This window comes from Schistocerca americana, chromosome 1 (assembly GCF_021461395.2).
Source record: "Schistocerca americana isolate TAMUIC-IGC-003095 chromosome 1, iqSchAmer2.1, whole genome shotgun sequence".
Classification (NCBI taxonomy): Eukaryota; Metazoa; Arthropoda; class Insecta; order Orthoptera; family Acrididae; genus Schistocerca; species Schistocerca americana.
Genome location: NC_060119.1, coordinates 546399217 through 546423649, shown reverse-complemented (window position 1 = coordinate 546423649; position 24433 = coordinate 546399217). Strand labels below are relative to the sequence as shown.

General features: G+C 45.0%; 1 protein-coding gene across 1 annotated transcript in view; it reads left to right on the top strand.

Annotated features, from left to right (window-relative positions):
• The window catches only part of LOC124575305 (mucin-2-like), a 28424-nt gene extending 5117 nt beyond the window's left edge, over positions 1-23307 (top strand). The window contains exon 2 of the mRNA XM_047131166.1: positions 17919-23307. Coding sequence (XP_046987122.1) covers positions 17919-21164 — 3246 coding nt within the window. The 3' untranslated portion in view covers positions 21165-23307. The remainder of the gene's footprint in view (positions 1-17918) is intronic.
• Positions 23308-24433: the final 1126 nt, after the last annotated feature.

The following is a 24433-nucleotide window of genomic DNA, read 5'->3' as shown; positions in this document are numbered from 1 at the left end:
CAATCTATTGGTTATGAACTGTAGATTAAAACTGAAGAAACTGCAAAAAGGTGGGAATTTGAGGAGATAGGACCTGGATAAACTGAAGGAACCAGAGGTTTTAGAGAGTTTCAGGAAGAGCATAAAGGAACAATTGACAAGAATGGGGGAAAGAAATACAGTAGAAGAAGAATGGATAGCTTTGAGGGATGAAGTAGTGAAGGCAGCAGAGGATCAAGTAGGTAAAAAGACGAGGGCTAGTAGAAATCCTTGGGTGACAGAAGAAATACTGAATTTAACTGATGAAAGGAGAAAATATGAAAATGCAGTAAATGAAGCAGGCAAAAAGGAATAAAAACGTCTCAAAAATGAGATTGACAGGAAGTGCAAAATGGCTAAGCAGGGATGGCTAGAGGACAAATGTAAGGATGTAGAGGCTTACCTCACTAGGGGTAAGATAGATACTGCCTATAGGAAAATTAAAGAGACCTTTAGAGAAAAGAGAACCACTTGTATGAATATCAAGGGCTCAGATGGAAACCCAGTTCTAAGCAGAGAAGGGAAAGCAGAAAGGTGGAAGGAGTATATAGAGGGACTATACAAGGGCGATGTTCTTGAGGACAATATTATGGAAATGGAAGAGAATGCAGGTGAAGATGAAATGGGAGATATGATACTGCGTGAAGAATTTGATAGAGCACTGAAAGACCTAAGTCGAAACAAGGCCCCGGGAGTAGACAACATTCCATTAGAACTACTGACAGCCTTGGGAGAGCCAGTCCTGACTAAACTCTACCATCTGGTGAGCAAAATGTATGAGACAGGAGAAATACCCTCAGACTTCAAGAAGAATTTAATAATTCCAATCCCAAAGAAAGCAGGCGTTGACAGTTGCGAAAATTACCGAACTGTCAGTTTAATAAGTCACGGCTGCAAAATACTAACGCGAATTCTGTACAGACGAATGGAAAAAGTGGTAGAAGCCGACCTCGGGGAAGATCAGTTTGAATTCCGTAGAAATATGGGAACACGTGAGGCAATACTGACCCTACGACTTATCTTAGAAGCTAGATTAAGAAAAGGCAAACCTACGTTTCTAGCATTTTTAGACTTGGAGAAAGATTTTGACAATGTTGACTGGAATAATCTTTCAAATTCTGAAGGTGGCAGGGGTAAAATACAGGGAGCGAAAGGCTATTTACAATTTGTACAGAAACCAGATGGCAGTTATAAGAGTCGAGGGACATGAAAGGGAAACAGTGGTTGGGAAGGGAGTGAGACAGGGTTGTAGCCTATCCCCGATGTTACTCAATCTGTATATTGAGCAAGCAGTAAAGGAAACAAAAGAAAAATTCGGAGTAGGTATTAAAATCCGTGGAGAAGAAATAAAAACTTTAAGGTTCGCCGATGACATTGTAATTTTGTCGGAGACAGCAAAGGACTTGGAAGAGCAGTTGAACGGAATGGACAGTGTCTTGAAGGGAGGATATAATATGAACATTAACAAAAGCAAAACAAGGATAATGGAATGTAGTCGAATTAAGTCGGGTGATGCTGAGGGAATTAGATTAGGAAATGAGACACTAAAAGCAGTAAAGGAGTGTTGCTATCTGGGGAGCAAAATAACTGATGATGGTCGAAGTAGAGAGGATATAAAATGTAGACTGGCAATGGCAAGGAAATCGTTTCTGAAGAAGAGAAATTTGTTAACATCGAGTATAGATTTAAGTGTCAGGAAGTCGTTTCTGAAAGTATTGGTATGGAGTGTTGCATGGGGGCTTTATTAAATGCAAGATTGAAAATGATTTTTATAGCTGTATGTCCGATTACGCTGTGACTCGTAATCGGTTGGCCCTTACTAGTATTTTTACGCTATCTGACTGCAACAAACAATGTAAGAAAATTTTCGTAAACACAGTTAATTAATTAAGTCCCCAGCAACTATAAAACCTACAAAATCCAAGCACAAATGTAACTGTTCTGTATGTGGGAGTGTGACTCAACGTCCACATCTGGCACGGTTCTTTCCAACAAGACAAGAATTTTTAAATACCAACTATACTGAGGTGACAAAAGAAAATTAGAAAAACTATAATTACGCAAGAAAACCAGAATTACACTCTAATGCAAGAACACAAACCAGATGCTTTGTTGACTGAACCTGTAGTGATGCATTATTTCAGATACACAATTAATAAAAGAACATTGTGGATTTTACCTTCATATATATTGACGAAATGCACTCATTACAATAACATCTGCTATCTCTCCATCAAATAACTGCATAAAACATGGAACAACACTCTTTACTACCACATCTCACTCCGACTTCACGACAAGCAGTGCCCACTAGCACATCTCGGCACGAACTCTTAACACACACTGTCCTCTACGAGCTCTCGACAGGCACTGACCTCTACGAGCTCTCTACTAGCACTGACTGCCACGAACTCCTAACACGCACTGACTGCTATGAGTTCTTAACACACACTGTCCTCTACGAGCTCTCGACAGGCACTGACTTCCACGAGCTCTCTACTAGCACACTGCTACGAACTCTCAACAAGCACTGACTGCTATGAACTCTCGACAACCACTGTGGAGGCGGCTTAATAGTACTCTTTGGCGCAATCTCTGGCGCAGTGGCACAGTGTAGCCACCTTTCAGTGTAGCCATGTATGGAACTGAAACATGGACAATAACCAGTTTGGACAAGAAGAGAATAGAAGCTTTGGAAATGTGGTGCTACAGAAAAATGCTGAAGATAAGATGGGTAGATCACATAACTAATGAGGAGGTACTGAATAGGATTGGGGAGAAGAGGAGTTTGTGGCACAACTTGACTATAAAAAGGGATCGGTTGGTAGGACATGTTTTGAGGCATCGAGGGATCACAAATTTAGCATTGGAGGGCAGCGTGGAGGGTAAAAATCGTAGAGGGAGACCAAGAGATGAATATACTAAACAGATTCAGAAGGATGTAGGTTGCAGTAGGTACTGGGAGATGAAGAAGCTTGCACAGGATAGAGTAGCATGGAGAGCTGCATCAAACCAGTCTCAGGACTGAAGACCACAACAACAACATCGACAGTACTAGAAAACGTGACACGAGGATGAAGTGTAACCTCTAAATGGTGATACATTATTAAAATAAATTAGAGAAATTAATAATAACATACACAACTCGCTGTTAGCCCATAAACCCAAGTTACCACGAACAAATGAATACAGCAATAGCTGGATTTTTGTCGTAAGGATATAACACTGACGTTGCTCTGTGACCAGTTTCCGCTTGAAGCAGCGCACATGTTATCTCATGGTGGACATGGAATAAACACGAATAGAATCATTTTGTTTGCACTGGACAAAATCTGCATGTTTTTCATCAGAAGCGTGGACTATAGTTTGAAACTTGTTCTAGATATCATTCCTCCTCTAATGGAACACATTTGCAATTGTGTACTTTGCATTAATTAATTTTCGTCTTACACCCTCCACAGTCTCACAAATACAGATTCGTTAAAGCCCATCTGATTCCGACAATCGGTCACTTCACCTTGTCAGCACTACTTCACAACAGCAAGACCGTGTACCCATCTTCCGTACTAACAATAAGTCACGCCTAGCCTTACACTCCTGCATGCTTCAACAAGAGGGAACGAGTCGACGAGTATGAAGCGACCGAAGCGCCACAGTTCTAGAGCCATCATACTTGCCGAAATATAGCGGGAACGAAGGAAGCGCGTTAGCAATGTTGTAACAGCGGCGCCTTGGTTTGTGAAGTACGCAACCCGAACATTATACTCGTATTCGCTTCGTTTCTTATCTGTTATAACCACATGTTAGAAGCTTCTGTACTCTTCTTGTCTTAACTGTTCATCGTCTACAATTCACTTCCTAACAAGGTGACACCATGCAAATACCTTCCGAAAAGAATTCCTTACACAAAAAAATTAAATTCGATGTTAACAGTTATATTGCTGCCCAAATAGCTAAACTCATCGACTACTTCTAGTTTCTCATATCCTGATCTAATTCCCGCAGCATCGCCTGATCTGATTCGACTGCATTTCACTACCATCCGTTTCCTTTAGTTTATATTCATGTTAGAACCTCTTTTCAGTACAATATTCATTTAATTCAAGTGCCGTTGCTTGTACATCGCCGTGCCTGACAGGATTTTAAAGTCGCCGGTAAAGCCTCACAGTTTTTATTTCTTCTCCCTGAAACTTAATTCCCTTTCCACAATTCTTCTTGGTATCCTTACTTCTTGCACAGTGCACAGATTGAATAACTTTGCGAATTACTACAACCCTCATTCGCTCCTTTCTCGAGTACTCCTCCCCTTTCAAGTACTCCTTTGACTCTATAACTGAAGTCTGATTTCTGCATTAGTCGTAGTAAACTTTTCACTGTCTCTGTTTTGTTCCCGCTACCTTCACAATTTCAAAGAGTTTGTTGCAGTCCACATTGTCAAAAGTTTTCTGTAATTCTACAAATGCAGTAAATGTAGATTTGCCTCACTACAAACTATCGTCCGTAATAGGGTAGGTTAAGTATTGTCTCACGTATTCCTACGTTTCACTGGAGCTCAAACTGACGTTCACTGAGATCGGCTTCTACCAGTTTTTCCATTCTTCTGCAATCAATTCGCGCCAGCATTTCGCAATCATGACTCATTACACTGATAGTTCTCTAATAGGCACATCTGTCAGCCCCTACCTTTTTTTAAATTGGAATTATTACATTCTTCCTGAAGTCTGAGGGTATTTCTCATACATCTTACAAATTTGGCTCTTCCAAATATCTCAGTAATTCCGAGGGAGTGTCTTCTGTTCCAGGTGCGTTCTTTCAACTTCCGGCTTTCAGTGTTCTGTCAAATTCTTCTCACAGCATCGTATCCACCACATATTCACCTACTTGCTCTTCACTTTCTATAATACTGTCTTCAAGTTTGTTTCCATTATACAGACTGATATACGCACGGTATTAGGGGTATAGTAACAGATATTGTGATCATCGATACCTTAATATTACCCACTTCAGTGTGTTAGTTGTTTTTACTCTGCATCGAGTAGTCTTCCTGCAAACACTTCACATTAATTTACTACCTGATGTTTTCTGCACGGTTGTAACTGCACCAGGAAGAGGACTACACGTGTCAGTATAGACTACCCGTTTTGAGTCCACGTGTCAACACTTCAGTACCTGACCTGCTATTCAGGGAAAATAAAATAATGGCTGGCTTGTGCCACTAGTACTTGGAGGTACTATCCAATCTAAAAACATACCACTCATAATAGTTACAATTATTAATCTGCAAGTGAAGTAAGTATTGATGTAATTTTGTTCAGCACACTACCGTCAGTCGACAATAAAAATGCCACTAAAACTTTGTATATTCCTTCAACCTCTCAACCTTCTGATTTTTGCTCTGTATGGCCTTGCATCTGAGCTCTTGATATTCATATATGTTGAAATTGTGTTAGCGATGGCAAACGACTTCGATGATCACTTGAACGAAATGGATAGTGTCTTGAAAAGAGATTATAAGATGAACGGAAATAAAAATAAAACAAGGTCGATAATGGAATGTGGTGGGGTCAAATCAGGCGGAATTAGATTGCGAAATGAGATGCCATAAATAGTAGATGCGTTTCACTGCTCGGACAGCAAAATAAACGGTAAGTGTCAAAACAGACAGCATCCAAAATACAGACTGGTAATGGTAAGAAAAGCATTCCTGGAAATAGAAATTTGTTAGCACTGCAACACCAAGAAAAATGCATTGCCTGACATAAAAGTGGAACACCCAAAAGACACGGACAGGTGCCAAACCTTGCACACGCACTCGCCATCTGCGAGTATGTCAATGAGTAGAGTTGCAATTCTCTGTGATAACTAGAAGCCGGCCGGTGTGACCGAGCGTTTCTAGGCGCTTCAGTCTGGGACCGCGTGACCGCTACGGTCGCAGGTTCGAATCCTGCCTGGTGTCCTTAGGTTGGTTAGGTTTAAGTAGTTCTGAGTTCTAGGGGACCGATGACCACAGATGTTAAGTCCCATAGTGCTCAGAGCCATTTGAACCATAACTAGAACGGCCACGACAGCGCATTACTGTTATTCGTGTTAAATGTTGTCTGGAGGAGGGGGGGGGGCGCGGGGGCGTGTATAAGCGACGTTAACAACGTCAGATGTTGGGTGAACTCTGTGAAGGACAAAGAGGCGCTGTGTAGTCGTTTGAGATAGCATTGTCAGCACCTAACACAATTTGAAAGTGGCCTTGTTGTGGGTCTCCATTTGACCGGCTGGTCGAAACATAAAGTACCCAGATTTATGGGGCATTTGGATGTGGCAGTAGTCCGGTGTTGTAGTATATGAGAATATGACAGCAGGCATACTCATCATCAAAGTTCTGGTATACCACATCTGACCACTATAAGGGAAGATCGCCATTTTGTGCATCAAGCACACCATGGGTGTTGTATTCTCTTTAGGCGCTTTTATGTCATCTCGTTGTCTCTAGAACTAGACTATGGGAAACAGCTTTTATGTCATTTCGTTGTCTCTAGAACTGTACTATGGGAAACAAGGAGAGGATGTTGGTTGGTGGTCGGTATCCTCGCTCTATAACACAACTGCATGCAATTAATAACTGGGTTCTTTATCTTAAACAAAGAACTACTTAACTTAAGTTTCCATGTGCTGTGCTACACGCTATCTTCTGTACAGTCCATGTAGCCTCAATGCTGTTGAAGTAGAAGTCCGCTATGTTCACTATAAGGTTGCTATGTACTGAATGTTTCTGTTGTAGAGACTAAGTCTGCTGCTTCGCCTCGGTGACGCGCTGGGACTCACGCGGTGTATACATCTACATCTACATCTATACTCCGCGAGCCACCTTACGGTGTGTGGCGGAGGGTACTTATTGTACCACTATCTGATCCCCCCTTCCCTGTTCCATTCACGAATTGTGCGTGGGAAGAACGACTGCTTGTAAGTCTCCGTATTTGCTCTAATTTCTCGGATCTTTTCGTTGTGATCATTACGCGAGATATATGTGGGCGGTAGTAATATGTTGCCCATCTCTTCCCGGAATGTGCTCTCTCGTAATTTCGATAATAAACCTCTCCGTATTGCGTAACGCCTTTCTTGAAGTGTCCGCCACTGGAGCTTGTTCAGCATCTCCGTAACGCTCTCGCGCTGACTAAATGTCCCCATGACGAATCGCGTTGCTTTTCGCTGGATCATGTCTATCTCTTCTATTAATCCAACCTGGTAAGGGTCCCATACTGATGAGCAATACTCAAGAATCGGACGAACAAGCGTTTTGTAAGCTACTTCTTTCGTCGATGAGTCACATTTTCTTAGAATTCTTCCTATGAATCTCAACCTGGCGCCTGCTTTTCCCACTATTTGTTTTATGTGATCATTCCACTTCAGATCGCTCCGGATAGTAACTCCTAAGTATTTTACGGTCGTTACCGCTTCCAATGATTTACCACCTATGGCATAATCGTACTGGAATGGATTTCTGCCCCTATGTATGCGCATTATATTACATTTATCTACGTTTAGGGAAAGCTGCCAGCTGTCGCACCATGCATTAATCCTCTGCAGGTCCTCCTGGAGTACGTACGAGTCTTCTGATGTTGCTACTTTCTTGTAGACAACCGTGTCATCTGCAAATAGCCTCACGGAGCTACCGATGTTGTCAACTAAGTCATTTATGTATATTGTAAACAATAAAGGTCCTATCACGCTTCCCTGCGGTACTCCCGAAATTACCTCTACATCTGCAGATTTTGAACCGTTAAGAATGACATGTTGTGTTCTTTCTTCTAGGAAATCCTGAATCCAATCACAAACCTGGTCCGATATTCCGTAAGCTCGTATTTTTTTCACTAAACGTAAGTGCGGAACCGTATCAAATGCCTTCCTGAAGTCCAGGAATACGGCATCAATCTGCTCGCCAGTGTCTACGGCACTGTGAATTTCTTGGGCAAATAGGGCGAGCTGAGTTTCACATGATCTCTGTTTGCGGAATCCATGTTGGTTATGATGAAGGAGATTTGTATTATCTAAGAACGTCATAATACGAGAACACAAAACATGTTCCATTATTCTACAACAGATTGACGTAAGCGAAATAGGCCTATAATTATTCGCATCTGATTTATGACCCTTCTTGAAAATGGGAACGACCTGCGCTTTCTTCCAGTCGCTAGGTACTTTACGTTCTTCCAGCGATCTACGATAAATTGCTGATAGAAAGGGGGCAAGTTCTTTAGCATAATCACTGTAGAATCTTAAGGGTATCTCGTCTGGTCCGGATGCTTTTCCGCTACTAAGTGATAGCAGTTGTTTTTCAATTCCGATATCGTTTATTTCAATATTTTCCATTTTGGCGTCCGTGCGACGGCTGAAGTCAGGGACCGTGTTACGATTTTCCGCAGTGAAACAGTTTCGGAACACTGAATTCAGTATTTCTGCCTTTCTTCGGTCGTCCTCTGTTTCGGTGCCATCGTGGTCAACGAGTGACTGAATAGGGGATTTAGATCCGCTTACCGATTTTACATATGACCAAAACTTTTTAGGGTTCTTGTTTAGATTGTTTGCCAATGTTTTATGTTCGAATTCGTTGAATGCTTCTCTCATTGCTCTCTTTACGCTCTTTTTCGCTTCGTTCAGCTTTTCCTTATCAGCTATGATTCGACTACTCTTAAACCTATGATGAAGCTTTCTTTGTTTCCGTAGTACCTTTCGTACATGATTGTTATACCACGGTGGATCTTTCCCCTCGCTTTGGACCTTAGTCGGTACGAACTTATCTAAGGCGTACTGGACGATGTTTCTGAATTTTTTCCATTTTTGTTCCACATCCTCTTCCTCAGAAATGAACGTTTGATGGTGGTCACTCAGATATTCTGCGATTTGTGCCCTATCACTCTTGTTAAGCAAATATATTTTACTTCCTTTCTTGGCATTTCTTGTTACACTTGTAGTCATTGATGCAACCACTGACTTATGATCACTGATACCCTCTTCTACATTCACGGAGTCGAAAAGTTCCGGTCTATTTGTTGCTATGAGGTCTAAAACGTTAGCTTCACGAGTTGGTTCTCTAACTATCTGCTCGAAGTAATTCTCGGACAAGGCAGTCAGGATAATGTCACAAGAGTCTCTGTCCCTGGCTCCAGTTCTGATTGTGTGACTATCCCATTCTATACCTGGTAGATTGAAGTCTCCCCCTATTACAATAGTATGATCACGAAACTTCTTCACGACGTTCTGCAGGTTCTCTCTGAGGCGCTCAACTACTACGGTTGCTGATGCAGGTGGTCTATAGAAGCATCCGACTATCATATCTGACCCACCTTTGATACTTAACCCAGATTATTTCACATTCGCATTCGCTAATAACTTCACTGGATATTATTGAATTCTTTACTGCTATAAATACTCCTCCACCATTGGCGTTTATCCTATCCTTGCGGTATATATTCCATTCTGTGTCTAGGATTTCGTTACTGTTCACTTCCGGTTTTAACCAACTTTCCGTTCCTAATACTATATGCGCACTATTTCCTTCAATAAGAGATACTAATTCAGGAACCTTGCCCTGGATACTCCTGCAGTTTACCAATATTACGTTAACTTTTCCTGTTTTTGGTCTCTGAGAACGGACGTTCTTTATCAACGATGATAATGTCCTCTCTGGTAAGCCGTCAGGTATTTTATCGTTTCGCCCAAGGGGGGTCCCTCTAACCTAAAAAACCCCGTGTGCACGCCACACGTACTCTGCTACCCTAGTAGCTGCTTCCGGTGTGTAGTGCACGCCTGACCTGTCTAGGGGGGCCCTACAGTTCTCCACCCAATAACGGAGGTCGATGAATTTGCAACCATTATAGTCGCAGAGTCGTCTGAGCCTCTGGTTTAGACCCTCCACACGGCTCCAAACCAGAGGACCGCGATCGACTCTGGGCACTATGCTGCAGATATTAAGCTCAGCTTGCACTCCGCGTGCGATGCTGGTTGTCTTCACCAAATCAGCCAGCCGCCGGAAGGAACCAAGGATGGCCTCAGAACCCAAGCGGCAGGCGTCATTCGTTCCGACATGTGCTACTATCTGCAGCCGGTCACACCCAGTGCGTTCAATAGCTGCCGGAAGGGCCTCCTCCACATTACGGACGAGACCCCCCGGCAAGCACACCGAGTGCACACTGGCATTCTTCCCCGACCTACCCGCTATTTTCCTAAGGGGCTCCATAACCCGCCTAACGTTGGAGCTCCCTATAACTAATAGGCCCGCCCTCTGTGACTGTCGGGACCTTGCCGGAGAATCGGCCACTGGCCCAACAGGCGAGGCATCCTGTGGTGGCTCGGAAACGATGTCATCACCACTAGGAAGCACCCCGTACCTGTTGGAAAGGGGTAAGGCAGCTGCCACGCGGCCAGATCCCACCTTCGCCTTTCGGCCAGGCACGCGCGAGCCCACCACTGTCCGCCATTCACCCTGGAGTGATGGCTGACCGGTAAGATGCTCACTGCCGGAAGACGCAGCGACATCAGGGGTTCCATGTGATTCCAAGGCCACCGAAGTAGGCATAGGTCTCACCACAGTTGCCCCAACGCCACTACGAGCCGACGCCTGCGCCTCGAGCTCGATGAGCCTAACAGACAAAGCCTCCACCTGCCCCCGAAGAGTGGCCAATTCTCCTTGCGTCCGCTCACAACAACCACAGTCCCTACACATGACTATGTTTACCCTACTCTATACGGTGACAAATTCCCAAGATAATCTTCTGATGAGCTACTCTTATAATCAAGAAACACTCACTGAAATACGAGACGCGAAAACTACGCTAGGTTTTCCCAGAAAAACTATTTAAAAGCTAAGCGCAGCAAATAAGTACAAAAACGCTTTATACAAACAGTACTCGCTGCTGCTGGTGCTCTCGCTCTGGCTGTCACAAGACAACTGCTGATTCAAGTGACTAGTGGCTAACGGCCGCGAAACAAACAAAAGACGGTTTTAGGGCGCTTTCTGTTCTAAACGATCAAGAAAACACTAAGAAATCTAACACGAAAACTACGTAAAGTTTTATCAAGAACTGTTAGTTACTATGCAGAGCAGATAAACACAAATAGAATCCCTTCCTTAGTGGAAGGTCGTAAACAAAATGCAAAATAAACGCTTTATACAAACAGTACTCGCTGCTGCTGGTGCTCCGCTCTGGCTGTCACAAGACATAGACTCGAACTCGAACTATTTCATGGCCTACATTAGACGCAGACAGCTGGGGTACACTCATTCCGTCCCAGGGGGTTCGGGGTGGCGACAGGAAGGGCATCCAGCCAGTCTCTGACGCTAACATCGCCAAATCCGTAGTAACGATGCCTACCCCGCATAGAAGTGGGACAAAAGCCCAAAGAACATGATGATGACATTCGAATCTATGTCTTCTCCCATAGATTTTGCTTAATTACAGAGTATCGCGGAAGCCATTCTTCAATGTCTTAACCTATGTCCCATCATCCTGAAAAAACAGAAAGAAAGAAGCAATATTGCGTAAAAATGGCTTCGCCACAGCCTAGGCAGCTGTGTCCTGAAAGATTCTTACTCTCTGCAGAGGTGTACACTGTTTGGAAATTTCTTTCCGCCTTTAAAACCGTGAGGTTTAACATAGTAAGACAAGTGTAACATTTAGAAACTGTATACAAGTCCTATGGCAGTGAAATTCGCGGCACCAAAATTTCCCAGACTATATCCATCCAGTATTTGAGAACGACAGCACTTAGCCACTTCCAACAAAATTCACACAGCATTTCAAACTTTTTCGATAGGTTCCTTTTCTCGCTGACCCTCCACCCCCCCCCCCCCCCCACACAAAATGATGACACGAAAAATGTTTATTGCCTACTACATTTTCGTTGTTCGTGCAGTAAAACTTCAGCATCAGGCATGACGTATTAATTTTCTATTTCTTTACTACTAAATACACTACTGACCATTACAATTGCAACACCAAGAAGAAATGCAGATGATAAACGGGTATTCATTGGACAAATATATTATACTAGAACTGACATGTGATTACATTTTCACGCAATTTGGGTGCATAGATCCTGAGAAATCAGTACCCAGAACAATCACCTCTGGCCGTAATAACGGCCTTGATAAGCCTGGGCATTGAGCCAAACAGAGCTTGGATGGCTTGTACAGGTACAGCTGCCCATGCAGCTTCAACACGATACCACAGTTCATCAAGAGTAGTGACTGGCGTATTGTGACGAGCCAGTTGCTCGGCCACCATTGACCAGACGTTTTCAGTCGGTGAGAGATCTGGACAATGTGATGGCCAGGGCATCAGTCGAACATTTTCTGTATCCAGAAAGGCCCGTACAGGACCTGTAACATGCGGTCGTGCATTATCCTGCTGAAATGTAGGGTCTCGCAGGGATCGAATGAAGGGTAGAGCCACGGGTCGTAACACATCTGAAATGTAACGTCCACTATTCAAAGTGCCGTCAGTGAGAACAAGAGGTGACGGAGACGTGTAACCAATGGCACCCCATTCCCATCACGCCGGGTGATACGCCAGTATGGCGATGACGAATACACGCTTCCAATGTGCGTTCACCGTGTAGTCGCCAAACACGGATGCGACCATCATGATGCTGCAAAAAAGAACCTGGATTCATCCAAAAAAATGACGTTTTGCCATTAGTGCACCCAGGTTCGTCGTTGAGTACACCATCGCAGGTGCTTCTGTCTGTGATGCAGCGTGAAGGGTAACCGCAGGCATGGTCTCCGAGATGATAGTCCATGCTGCTGCAAACGTCGTCGAACTGTTCGTGCAGATGGTTGTTGTATTGCAAACGTCCCCATCTGTTGACTCAGGGATCGAGACGTGGCTGCACGATCCGTTACGGCCATGCGGATAAGATGCCTGTCATCCCGACTGCTAGTGATATGAGGCCGTTGGGATCCAGCACGGCGTTCCGTATTACCCTCCTGAACCCACCGATTCCATATTCTGCTAACAGTCATTGGATCTCGACCAACGCGAGCAGCAATGTCGCGATGCGATAAACCGCAATCCCGATAGGCTACAATCCGACCTTTATTAAAGTCGGAAACGTGATGGTATGCATTTCTCCTCCTTGCACGAGGCATCACAACAACGTTTCACGGGGCAACGCCGGTCAACTGCTGTTTATATATGAGAAATCGGTTGGAAACTTTCGTCAAGTCAGCACGATGTAGGTGTCGCTACCGGCGCCAACCTTGTGTGAATGCTCTAAAAAGCTAATCATTTGCGTATCACAGTATCTTCTTCCTGTAGGTTAAATTTCGCGTCTGTTGCACGTCATCTTCGTGGTGTAGCAATTTTAATGGCCAGTAGTGTATTTGCAACTCACTTTGCAGACAGTGTCCACATACACCACTAAACTTATCTGCAAAATTATATCATTGTATGACACATAGTTCTTGAGACATGACGTCATGAACATTGAGATACGTGAGAAACTAGCCTTGTTTAAAATGGGAGGGCAAATAACACATGCTATACTGATCCAATGTTTGACAATGAGAGCACTTAGCAACTTCCAAGAAACTTTAAGCAATAATTTCATATAATTTCTGAACTTTTTCTCACTTACTCGCTTAACATCAATTATTTAACGCATGAGGATGTTTGAAAAGTAATCATACGTTTGAATCTGTAGTATGTAAGGGCATTCGAAAGGTTTCCGCTTGAGGGCATTGCTGCAGCGTATATGCAACGTAGCGCGACTCCCATGCGGGTATAAAAGTACCGACATGTAGACAACGGATTAGTGTGGCATTCGTGTCTTTCCGAAGCGCGTGCGGTACATGCGGCAACGTGATCTATGGCGCCGTTGTTATCAAATGCGTCCAAACAGGACCAACGTGGTGTTCTTCTTTTCTTGGTTGCCGAAAGACAAACACCGGTAGACATCCACCAGAGAATGAAGAATGTGTATGGGGCAGCACGTCCGTCGAAAACCACCGTTGTTGACTAGTGCGCCAAGCTGCTTAATGGTAACGCACGTCGATATATCGCAAATGTCGTAGTGCAGAAGTTATGCCATCTCAAGTGGGAAACACTCGAGCTCCCTCCCTGTAGTCCTGACCTCCCCTCACGCGATTATCACGCCTTCGGTCTCTTAAAACACGCGTTGAAGAGTCGGCGATTCCTGTCGGATGAGGATGTGCAGCAGGGAGTTACGGACTTCTTCAAGCAGCAGGTATCTTCCACCTGGGATAACTGCCTCCTTGCTTACGGTGATTTTGCCTGATTGGCATACCGATGGCCCCTTATACCTTGCCGTTCTATCCCTTAAAGAATAATGGGTAGGGAGTTTACTGGTAACGAGATCTAACGGTCCAGCCTGGCCCAAAATGGATGGTTAGAGCGGAGACCGTATCTTGACCTGAAGATCATCTGACCTTCATCCTCTGGATGTTCATGTTTGTGATCACCTCAGGAGAGAATTTTATAGTCTTGTCGAGATTTACGAGGTGATTCGGGAGTGTTTGAAAAAAGTCGTAACTCACGGCAGAGACAAGTGAGGTATCGCAAAAAAGACGAAGGCGACACGTTGGACACCTCCATTAACAGGCGGAAGCGTGCAGTAATTCCTAATGTGTGACTTGCTAAAGTAGTACTGTATTTCCCGTTAACATTGGCCTCGTATAAAATTTTGGGTCAATTAGAAAAGTTTACATTTAAAATACATATATAGTAACAAGGACAACATTTCACACCGAAGTCACTTGCGGTTCGTAACTACACATTCCAGTTATCTCGTAAACGGTTCATTTTCCGATACATGTTTACTGCAGCGTTCTTACTTCTGTTGCCTTATACTGTCAGCCTCTTAACAGTCACTGAGCCCAAAGCACAAAAACAAAATTTTGAGAAAAACAGTTGTATGTGAAAAACAGTTTTATAAAGCAATCACCAGTGTCAGAGGTCTGAACTGATTTTTAACCAAGGCTTAATGTCCAATATTTTTTTATGAAACAATAATGTACCCATGTCATGTTATGAAATATTAATTAATATTTAAGATTATAACAGTTATTAGTGTTAATTCACAAAATTTACTTTTATAGGCTAGTGATAGTTATAAAGTTCGTAAATTAATGTGAAACTAGAATCAGAACATAAAGAATAGATACGAAATATACCACACACGCACACACACACACACACACACACACACACACACACACAGTTATTACCTATACGGCAATTCATGATCCTCGTTTACGATCATCTTCATGAAGAACATTCTGTGTTTTGAAGTTCTGATAAAACTGCCGATACACCTCTGATTTTGAAATATAAGTCCTACGTACATGACATACACTAAATTACAGCTCTATATAACAACAGAGTAGCGCAGAACAACGTAATTATGCTTTGTGCTATGGGTCCAAATGGAAATGAATATTTGAAAAGACCGTGCGACAGCTTTTCGTGAATTTTCATACATACAGTGAGGAGCTACATATACAGATAAAGCTTGTTCGCCGTAAGATCAAGAGGATATCCGGAGCTTACATACGTGTTACAATCTCAAAATCGATGACTGTGTGTTTTAGGCTCTTTGGTTCTCAGCACCTCAATTGTAACACACCTTGTACACTTACGAAAGCTCGAGATGGCAACCAGAGAAGTCGCAACGCTGGAAAATTGCAGCGAGATGCAGAAAGACTTGCAGAGCATCGATATTTGTCGCAGGGATTGGCGGTTGACTTTCAACATAAAAGAATATTAACGCGTTGCGTATAAGTGGGCAGAAAGACCCATTACGGAATGACTCACGATTGCCAAGTAAGCGCTGAAAACTGTCACATCCACGGAATATATCAGAGTGTATTCACAAATTGATTTAAACTGTAACGAACACTCGAACTAATATTACGAATGGCAGATTTTCATTGACAGAAGACTTAGGCAGACATTTCTGTCCAGGAAGGAGGTAACATACGAAGCACTCATTCGAACGTAGTTTAAATGCTACTCTTCAGTTCACGATCCGTAATAGAAATGATTGATAATAGAAATGTAGAAGGACCAAGTTTAGCTCGTTTCGTTACAGGTGCGTTCTGTACCCGCGAAAGCGTTACAGAGATACTCGTCTAACGCCAGTAGCACATGTTAAAAGTGAACCGATTCGCTTAACGGTGTGATTTAATGTTAAAATTCGATGAGCGTAGTTTCCTGGAAAAGTGAACCCATATAGTGCCTCCTCCTACGTATATCTAGCGAAAATGGCACGAAGATAAAATTAGAGGACTTCTGGCTCAAGCGGAGTCTTACCAACATTCCTTCTTCCCGTGGGACATTTGCTCCTGACCAGGGAGGGGAGAAAGTGGCTTGCGGAGTATGGATGTAGATTTAAACTAAAAACTTCCTCGCAGATTAAAGCTGTGTCCCAGACCAGAACTCAAATCTGGGACTTTTGCGGTTCGTGAAACTTGCTTGGGTAGCTCAGTCGGTAGAGCACTTGCCCTCGGAAGGTGATGGTCGTAGGTTCTAGTCCTGGTCCGACACACAATTTCAATGTGAATATTCAATCTAGATGTAAATGTATACATGTTGTTGTTGTGGTCTTCAGTCCTGAGACTGGTTTGATGCAGCTCTCCATGCTACTCTATCCTGTGCAAGCTTCTTCATCTCCCAGTACCTACTGCAACCTACATCCTTCTGAATCTGCTTAGCGTATTCATCTCTTGGTCTCCCTCTACGATTTTTACCCTCCACGCTGCCCTCCAATACTAAACTGGTGATCCCTTGATGCCTCAGAACATGTCCTACCAACCGATCCCTTCTTATAGTCAAGTTGTGCCACAAACTTCTCTTCTCCCCAATCCTATTCAATACTTCCTCATTAGTTATGTGATCTACCCATCTGATCTTCAGCATTCTTCTGTAGCACCACATTTCGAAAGCTTCTATTCTCTTCTTGTCCAAACTAATTATCGTCCATGTTTCACTTCTATACATGGCTACACTCCATACAAATACTTTCAGAAACGACTTCCTGACACTTAAACCTATACTCGATGTTAACAAATTTCTCTTCTTCAGAAATGCTTTCCTTGCCATTGCCAGTCTACATTTTATATCCTCTCTACTTCGACCATCATCAGTTATTTTGCTCCCCAAATAGCAAAACTCCTTTACTATTTTAAGTGTCTCATTTTGTAATCTAATTCCCTCAGCAGCACCCGATTTAATTCGACTACATTCCATTATCTTTGTTTTGCTTTTGTTGCTGTTCATCTTATATCCTCTTTTCAAGACACTATCCATTCCGTTCAACTGCTCTTCCAAGTCCTTTGCTGTCTCTGACAGAATTACAATGTCAACGGCGAACCTCAAAGTTTTTATTTCTTCTCCATGGATTTTAATACCTACTACGAACTTTTCTTTTGTTTCCTTTACTGCTTGCTCAATATACAGATTGAGTAACATCGGGGGTAGGCTACAACCCTGTCTCACTCCCTTCCCAACCATCGCTTCTCTTTCATACCCCTCGACTCTTATAACTGCCATCTGGTTTCTGTACAAATTGTAAATAGCCTTTCGCTCCCTGTATTTTACCCCTGCCACCTTCAGAATTTGAAAGAGATTATTCCAGTCAACATTGTCAAAAGCTTTCTCCAAGTCTAAAAATGCTAGAAACGTAGGTTTGCCTTTTCTTAATCTAGCTTCTAAGATAAGTCGTAGGGTCAGTATTGCCTTACGTGTTCCAATATTTCTACGGAATCCAAACTGATCTTCCCCGAGGTCGGCTTCTACTAGTTTTTCCATTCGTCTGTAATGAATTACATATCGTTATTATTTCTGCAAAATGTTGACGATTCTGATACATCAATGTATCTTTGCCATCTGCAGGCGGTGGACGACACCGAGGCCGACAGCTGGGACGGCGTGGACCGTCGAGACGGACCTATCCGCGGCAGCAGCAGTGCCGCCCCGGCGCACAACGAGGTGGCGGGCGTGCGCATCGTGCACGGCTACAGCAACCACAAGTACACCGAGGAGGACCTCAAGTACCCGCTCATCTCCAGCTCGTACGCCAACACCAAGGTGCAGGGCGCGGGCGGCAGCCAGCGCGTCGTCCGGCCGCAGCCCACCAGCTCCACCCCCGTGCCCTCCTACTACACAGTGAGGCCGCACCCCGCCACCTCCTCGACGACGACCACCAGGCGGCCAGCTCCCACCACCACTACCACTACTCCCATCAGCACCACCACCACTACCACTACCACCACCACGACCACCACTACGACCAGAAAACCTCCGACGACTACAACGACCACCACCGAGCCACCGTTCGATGAAAATTACGACTACGAATTCTATGATACGGCACCGGAGGGGCCCAGTCCGTCTGGCCACGCGAGACCGGTCGAGAATGGGGTACCCTCGTACGATATCAGTCACGGCTACATCTACCCCACTGCCAATGGAGAAGTAAAGCCCGTCACAACTGCAGCAACTACTACCGCATTCACAACCACCACCACTACTGCCACCGAGCCCACGACGAAAGACACCCGCCGCCAAGACTCACCCTCTTCGACTACCAGTACCACAGCCGCAACCACCACACCGACTACCACCACCAGGAGACCGGCAGTGACATATGTTACTTCGGATAATAAGGAGCCTACATCAGCGCCATTCGTCGTCACTTCGATGCCACTCGATGCCCATACTCCTCTAAAACCTCAGGGACGACCTCCCTCTCTAACCAGCAATGTCATATTGACTCCCAACCAGCGTCCACAAGCGTCATCATCACGCCCTCCTCTCGTTCCGTCTGTCGAACTACAGACCGAATCCTCGTATCTGAATAATGCCGACAGGCTGAGTCCGTACGGTGCCTATGCCGAGGAACCTTTCCGACCGATATTTGGGCCGGGTGAAGGTGTCGAGCAGACGCGTCCTCCCGGTGGTACCCCTACCCCGAGGCCACGACCGCCGGCATCTGGAGTCCTGAGACCCGGCTATGCCCAGAATGCTACCGTGTTCTTCCCTTACGGTGCTAACAGGCCAGCTGCAACTCCCACTAACACTCACAGAGTGCCGGCAGATTCACTGACTGGTCATATCCGCCCCACTGCCAGCCCCGTAGTCGTACAGCCCAATCCGCTGGCGACACTGCTAGCTTCTTCTGGCGCTCTAGCTGTCCAGACACAGCCTGCCCCTCGCCCGAGTGCTCCTACTCCCCAGCCGGCACCACAAGATGGCAACAGGTGGACTGCAGCATCAGCCAAACCTACTACCACCAGTGGAGGTGTCGTCAAGTTTCCTGAAGACAAGCAACCTTCTCGCCCAGTTCCGGACACTTCTTCGACTCCAGCAGCTGGGAGCAAGGTCGACGGTAGTGGTAGCTTCATCAGCTCTGTGCAGAAAGTTCCACTGTCTGCACCACCCCCGGCTGGCATCCCGTCACGGCCACAGGTCCGTCCACCTTCAACAGAGCTGCAACCGCCAGCAGAAGCCTCTCGCCCACCGCCCTTCTCGTGGGACACCCGTCCTAAGCAGCCTCCTCTGAGATACCCTCTCCCTCCTCCACCGCCTCCTCATCCCGCTTCACCCCAAAATAATCAGATCGCACGTCCCAAGGCGGACACTGTCCCATCGCCGACATACGTAGTCGGTTCACCGGCAGCAGCTGGTGGCTACAATCGCGGCAAGCCTCCAGCAGCCCAGCCTCACAATGGGCGACCTAGAGTACCGCCGCCGCCGCCTCCACCTCCATCGCCTCACTCGGCAGCGCCAGGAGCAGCTCTTCCCAACATCCTGCCACAGTTCCGGCCGACAGCGGGGCAGGGTGACGGTCGCTTCCCATACCGTCAGCAGCCACTGGTGCAGCGTTTGCAGCCACCACCCATGCAGCCGGCAGCACACTACCGCCGACGCAGTGACCGCCCTGATGAAGAACCACTGCCACCCCCAGCGCCACTGGTGCATCGCCGCGCAGGACCCGACAACCGACGCATCACTACGCTGCAGATGATGCAGGGTGCAGGAGGTGGTTCCGGTCCTTCGTCGGCATTCCTGCCGCCCCCTGTAGCCGCCGCCGCCAGGAACGAATTTACCGTTTCCCCAGCTGCTTCCGAAAACAGGCCCGTGTTCGTTGTTTATCCAGTGAAACCTAATGAAGAGCGAATCGCCGACACAGGTGTTGTCATTGGGTCGCACGGTCCACAACGACCACTGCCTCCAGCTGACCTGGAGGCAGAGCGTGAGGCAGCTGCCGCCTCCGAGGAGTTGCCTCTACTGCAGCCAGTCAGGGATCGCACAGACACACCACTGCTTAAGCCGCACCGTGCTGAAACTGTTGCTCCAGTTACAGCAGATGACTTCCCCTACCGCATGGAAAGACCGCATCTCGAAGAAGACAGACCTCTCGCCGAAGCACTCGATGCTGAGATACATGACGATCATTTTGGTGGCGCAACGGGCCGCGACAGAGACGACCACGACACTGAAGACAATGTAGTCATTCCTTATCTGCAGGACTACCAGCCTTTTGCCACCAAGAAGCCTCCTCATTCGCCATCCACTGTGGGGAATACCGACAGGTGGGCGTCCGTCAGCAAGGATGTAAGTACTACAACGACAGCTACAGTCGCTTCCTCGCAGAAAAAATATCCTTCGATGCAGGAGACGGTAGTGGAACCTGGTGCTGGTGGCTCCGAATTCACAGTGTCGGCAGTGATGCACACCCGGCCTCAACTCGGAGGACTCAATGGCAGCCACCGTTCCAATCATCGGGAGCGTCCAGAGGACCTCCCATCGTCATCTACTCCTCCGTCTCTCAATTTCCAGGCTCCATTCCAGGCGAGCGCCAACGTGGATGCTGCTCCCTCCAACCAGGGCTGGAGTGTGGTACCTGACACTCGCTTTCCACCAGCTGCCGAAGACAGGGAGGACTCTCCATTACCCACGCCAGCGAACTCCAAAGACGACATTTCTGAAGCCACCCCGTCCAAATTCGACTTTGAAAACTTCAAACCACAGTTGTTCGGAGGTTTCAAGCCCATCTATAACGTCCCCATCACCAACGGCACTGCCTCAGCTGGGCAACAACTACTAGCAACGGAGAGAGAAGAGAGGCAGCTCTGAAAGCGGCTTCTTCTTTGGTGGTTCATGTGAGCCGTAAGCTTCATCTCTCCCGCATCATCAAAGGACTCTGCCGATTCCTCCGTCCTGCCTATGGACGACCAGTGAACGAATACTTCCCACGTAACGATGTTCTACGGTCTGCAGATGGACAATCTCGCGGCATAGTAAAAGATGCCACGACAAACGAGACGAATGTCGAAACGTAAGAAGTATTGGTGGAAAGGTGCATACCGACGTTTACGAGCGTGCAAAAAGCGCCGCTGACGTTACTGGCCTGAACATTATTTTTGGTCTAATTACGTTTTACGAAAAGAAATCAGCAGAAAATATTGTCTTGATTTCGTTACGTTTGTAACGTCCTTCTCAATGGGTAACCTACTTTAATTAGGTAATTTTCTACGTTCGCTACTTCTTTTGGTACGATATTGGGTGAAGCTGAGTGCCTTTACAAGCACCAGATCGACTTCTGTTCCTATTGCTAAGGGTCTTCTAGGTTCTGTCTCACTGTTGTAACAAACAATAAAAAGGGTTCGTTTTCAAGTTGGCCACTGCATTCCCTTAAAGCAGTAGGCCTCATACTCGGTGTAAAATCCTTTCTCTTTCTGTATGGGAAATCCCTATTCCGTAGTCGTTGCTACGTAGTACACAGTTCCTTACAGTCTAGCGGGCGCCGTTGTTATAATCTGGAAACCAGAAACACAGCTGAGTATAGAAGGTTTAAAAATCTGCTGTTGACTCAGTTCCTTTAAATAAATCAACAGGAAACTATCAAACAAGAAGTGATCTTACAGATCTTTTCTGCAATCATTGCACATAACCTTATTTTACACACGATTCCTGTGTTATCTTTTAAAAAGCCTAGCAACTACTGTCCCTTATATAGTTTCGTTAATATAGCTCTGGAAAAGTGCTCGGTTCTGAAACAGCGTTACAATACCAGAATCGTAGCGTTGTCTTTACTTACTATCAAGCAGAAGAGATCTAAATATACTACACAAACTGTATCTTGCGAACATGCTCAGTCAGGGGCAGGGAAACGCTCAAATGTCAACATTTGCTGTCAGTGTTTCTTCCTCAAAGATAGCTGCAATGGAGGGACAGGCGCTGGTGAACGTTATGGGAGAACCAGCGCCCCTTACATCGCCTTCATGTTCCTTATTACTCTCAGATTCACTAACTGCAGATTCATCAGAATTGGTTGGAAAATGGTACGACATACGTATGAAAACGTTACTCGTTTAACAACCACACAGTTGGACACTGTTACAAGATGGAACAGGAGCTAGCTTTCTAGATATGGAGGAGTAAGTGCAAGTCAGGCGAGAAATAGAACTTTGTATTTTGTTTCCAAAATTTCGCCTTAATTTATTATTTATTTATTTATTTAGTTAATTTATCATTTATAATTTATTGCCAGTATATAGCAATTGTCATTTTTCATTTTCATGCGTGTTGTTCATAAGGAAAGTCTTCATTATCCACCAGGTAAATAACTGTAACATTGTTCCTGGAAATGTGTGTTTTGCATGATTGTAGTCAGTTCTGTGTAAGTGTTGGCTAACCTCTATCCAGGGTTTCACGAAATAGTTATTCAGACCTGATGGTATCTGAGCATATTCGTCGAAGCTGTCACTTCTGAAAGAAAAGAATGAGGTAATATACTGATTTTTGAGAGCAGTCAGTTGTTAATTAGCCATCGATAGGACATAAGATGAGAAACAACTATTGACAAAATTTATGTCTGTCTAAGAGCAAGAGGCATAAACAGTGATATTATTTATGTACAGTTAACATTTAATCAATATTTAAAACCAATATAATCAGCTATGACAGAGATTTATATGTTAAGCTTTCGAATAAAATGTCATCTGTATTTATAAGAACGTCTCTTTGGTTGTACAGTCAGTTGCTTCTTTTATGCAGTAGTATATCTAGTAACTTTTTATTGAATATTTTTCACTTTGCACACTGCATACAATAAAACAGTGTTTATAGCACCTGTGGTGTTCTGCTTGACGTGGCCAGTAAATGAGGCCTTTTATTTGTTACTGTTGTGTAGTCAGTATGTTGTTTGTTTCGCGTCAGTGTAGGAGTTGCATCCACCTCATGTCATGACTACCTAGTCATAAACTTTGTAATTAAAAGAGAGAACACAATAAATATCCTGTTTTGTAATATTTACCAGTCAAATTTCCAGTTGGCCTTTTCCTTTTTGTAGTGACAACTTTATGTATGAAAATGAAGCACCAATCTTTGAATCTACACCATGTGAATATCAAGATAAAGCACATTCACTCTAAGAAAAAAAAAATCGAGGCATCACGAGGAATTATCCGACCGGGACAGCTATCGGTAGACGTGATTTACGTGTACAGGCAAACAAATCAGTAGAATTTTAGTAAAATTTAAATTTATTCAAGAGAAAAAGCTTCACAAATTGAGCAAGTCAATAACGCGTTAGTCCACCTCCACCTCTGGTCCTTATGCAAGCAGTTATTCAGCTTGGCATTGACTGATAGAATTGCTGGTTGTCCTCATGAGGGATATCGGGCAAAATTGTTTCCAACTGGCGTGTTGGATAGTCAAAACCCCGAGCCAATTGGAGAGCCATGCCCATAATGCTCCAAACGTTCTTAATTGGGGAGAGATCTGGCGAAGTCGCTGGTAAGGCAGGGTTTGGTAAGCACGAAGACAAGCAGTAAAACTCATCAGGTGTGCGGGCAGGCATTATCTTGCTGAAATGTTAGCCCAGGGTAGCTTGCCGTGAAGGGCAACAAAACGGGCGTTGAATACCGTAGACATACCATTGTGATGTAAGGACGCCGCGTATGATAACCAAAGGGTTCCTGCTATCAGAAGAAATAGCACCATTGACCATCACTCCTGTTTGTCGGACTATACGGCGGGCAACTGTCAGGTTGATATCCCATCGCTGTCCGGAGCGTCGTAGACAAGTCTTCACTGGTCATCGGGACTTATTTCGAAGAGGGACTCGTTACCGGAGACAATTCTACTCCAGTCAATGAGATTGCAGGCCGAATGTGCCCGACACCATTGCAAGTGGGTTTGTTTCTGTTCAGAGGTCAATGGCAGTCGGCACAAGCGGTGCCATGAGCTAAGTCCTGTAGGCCACCTATTGGTGGTCCTTGTGGTCACTGAAGCAAAAGTTGCACGCCGATCGATGATAATTATGGATCTGAGGCTCTGAGTGCCTTTCTGACGATCTATGTCGACGGCTTACCTGTTAACGCTGTGTTCGGCCATGGCAC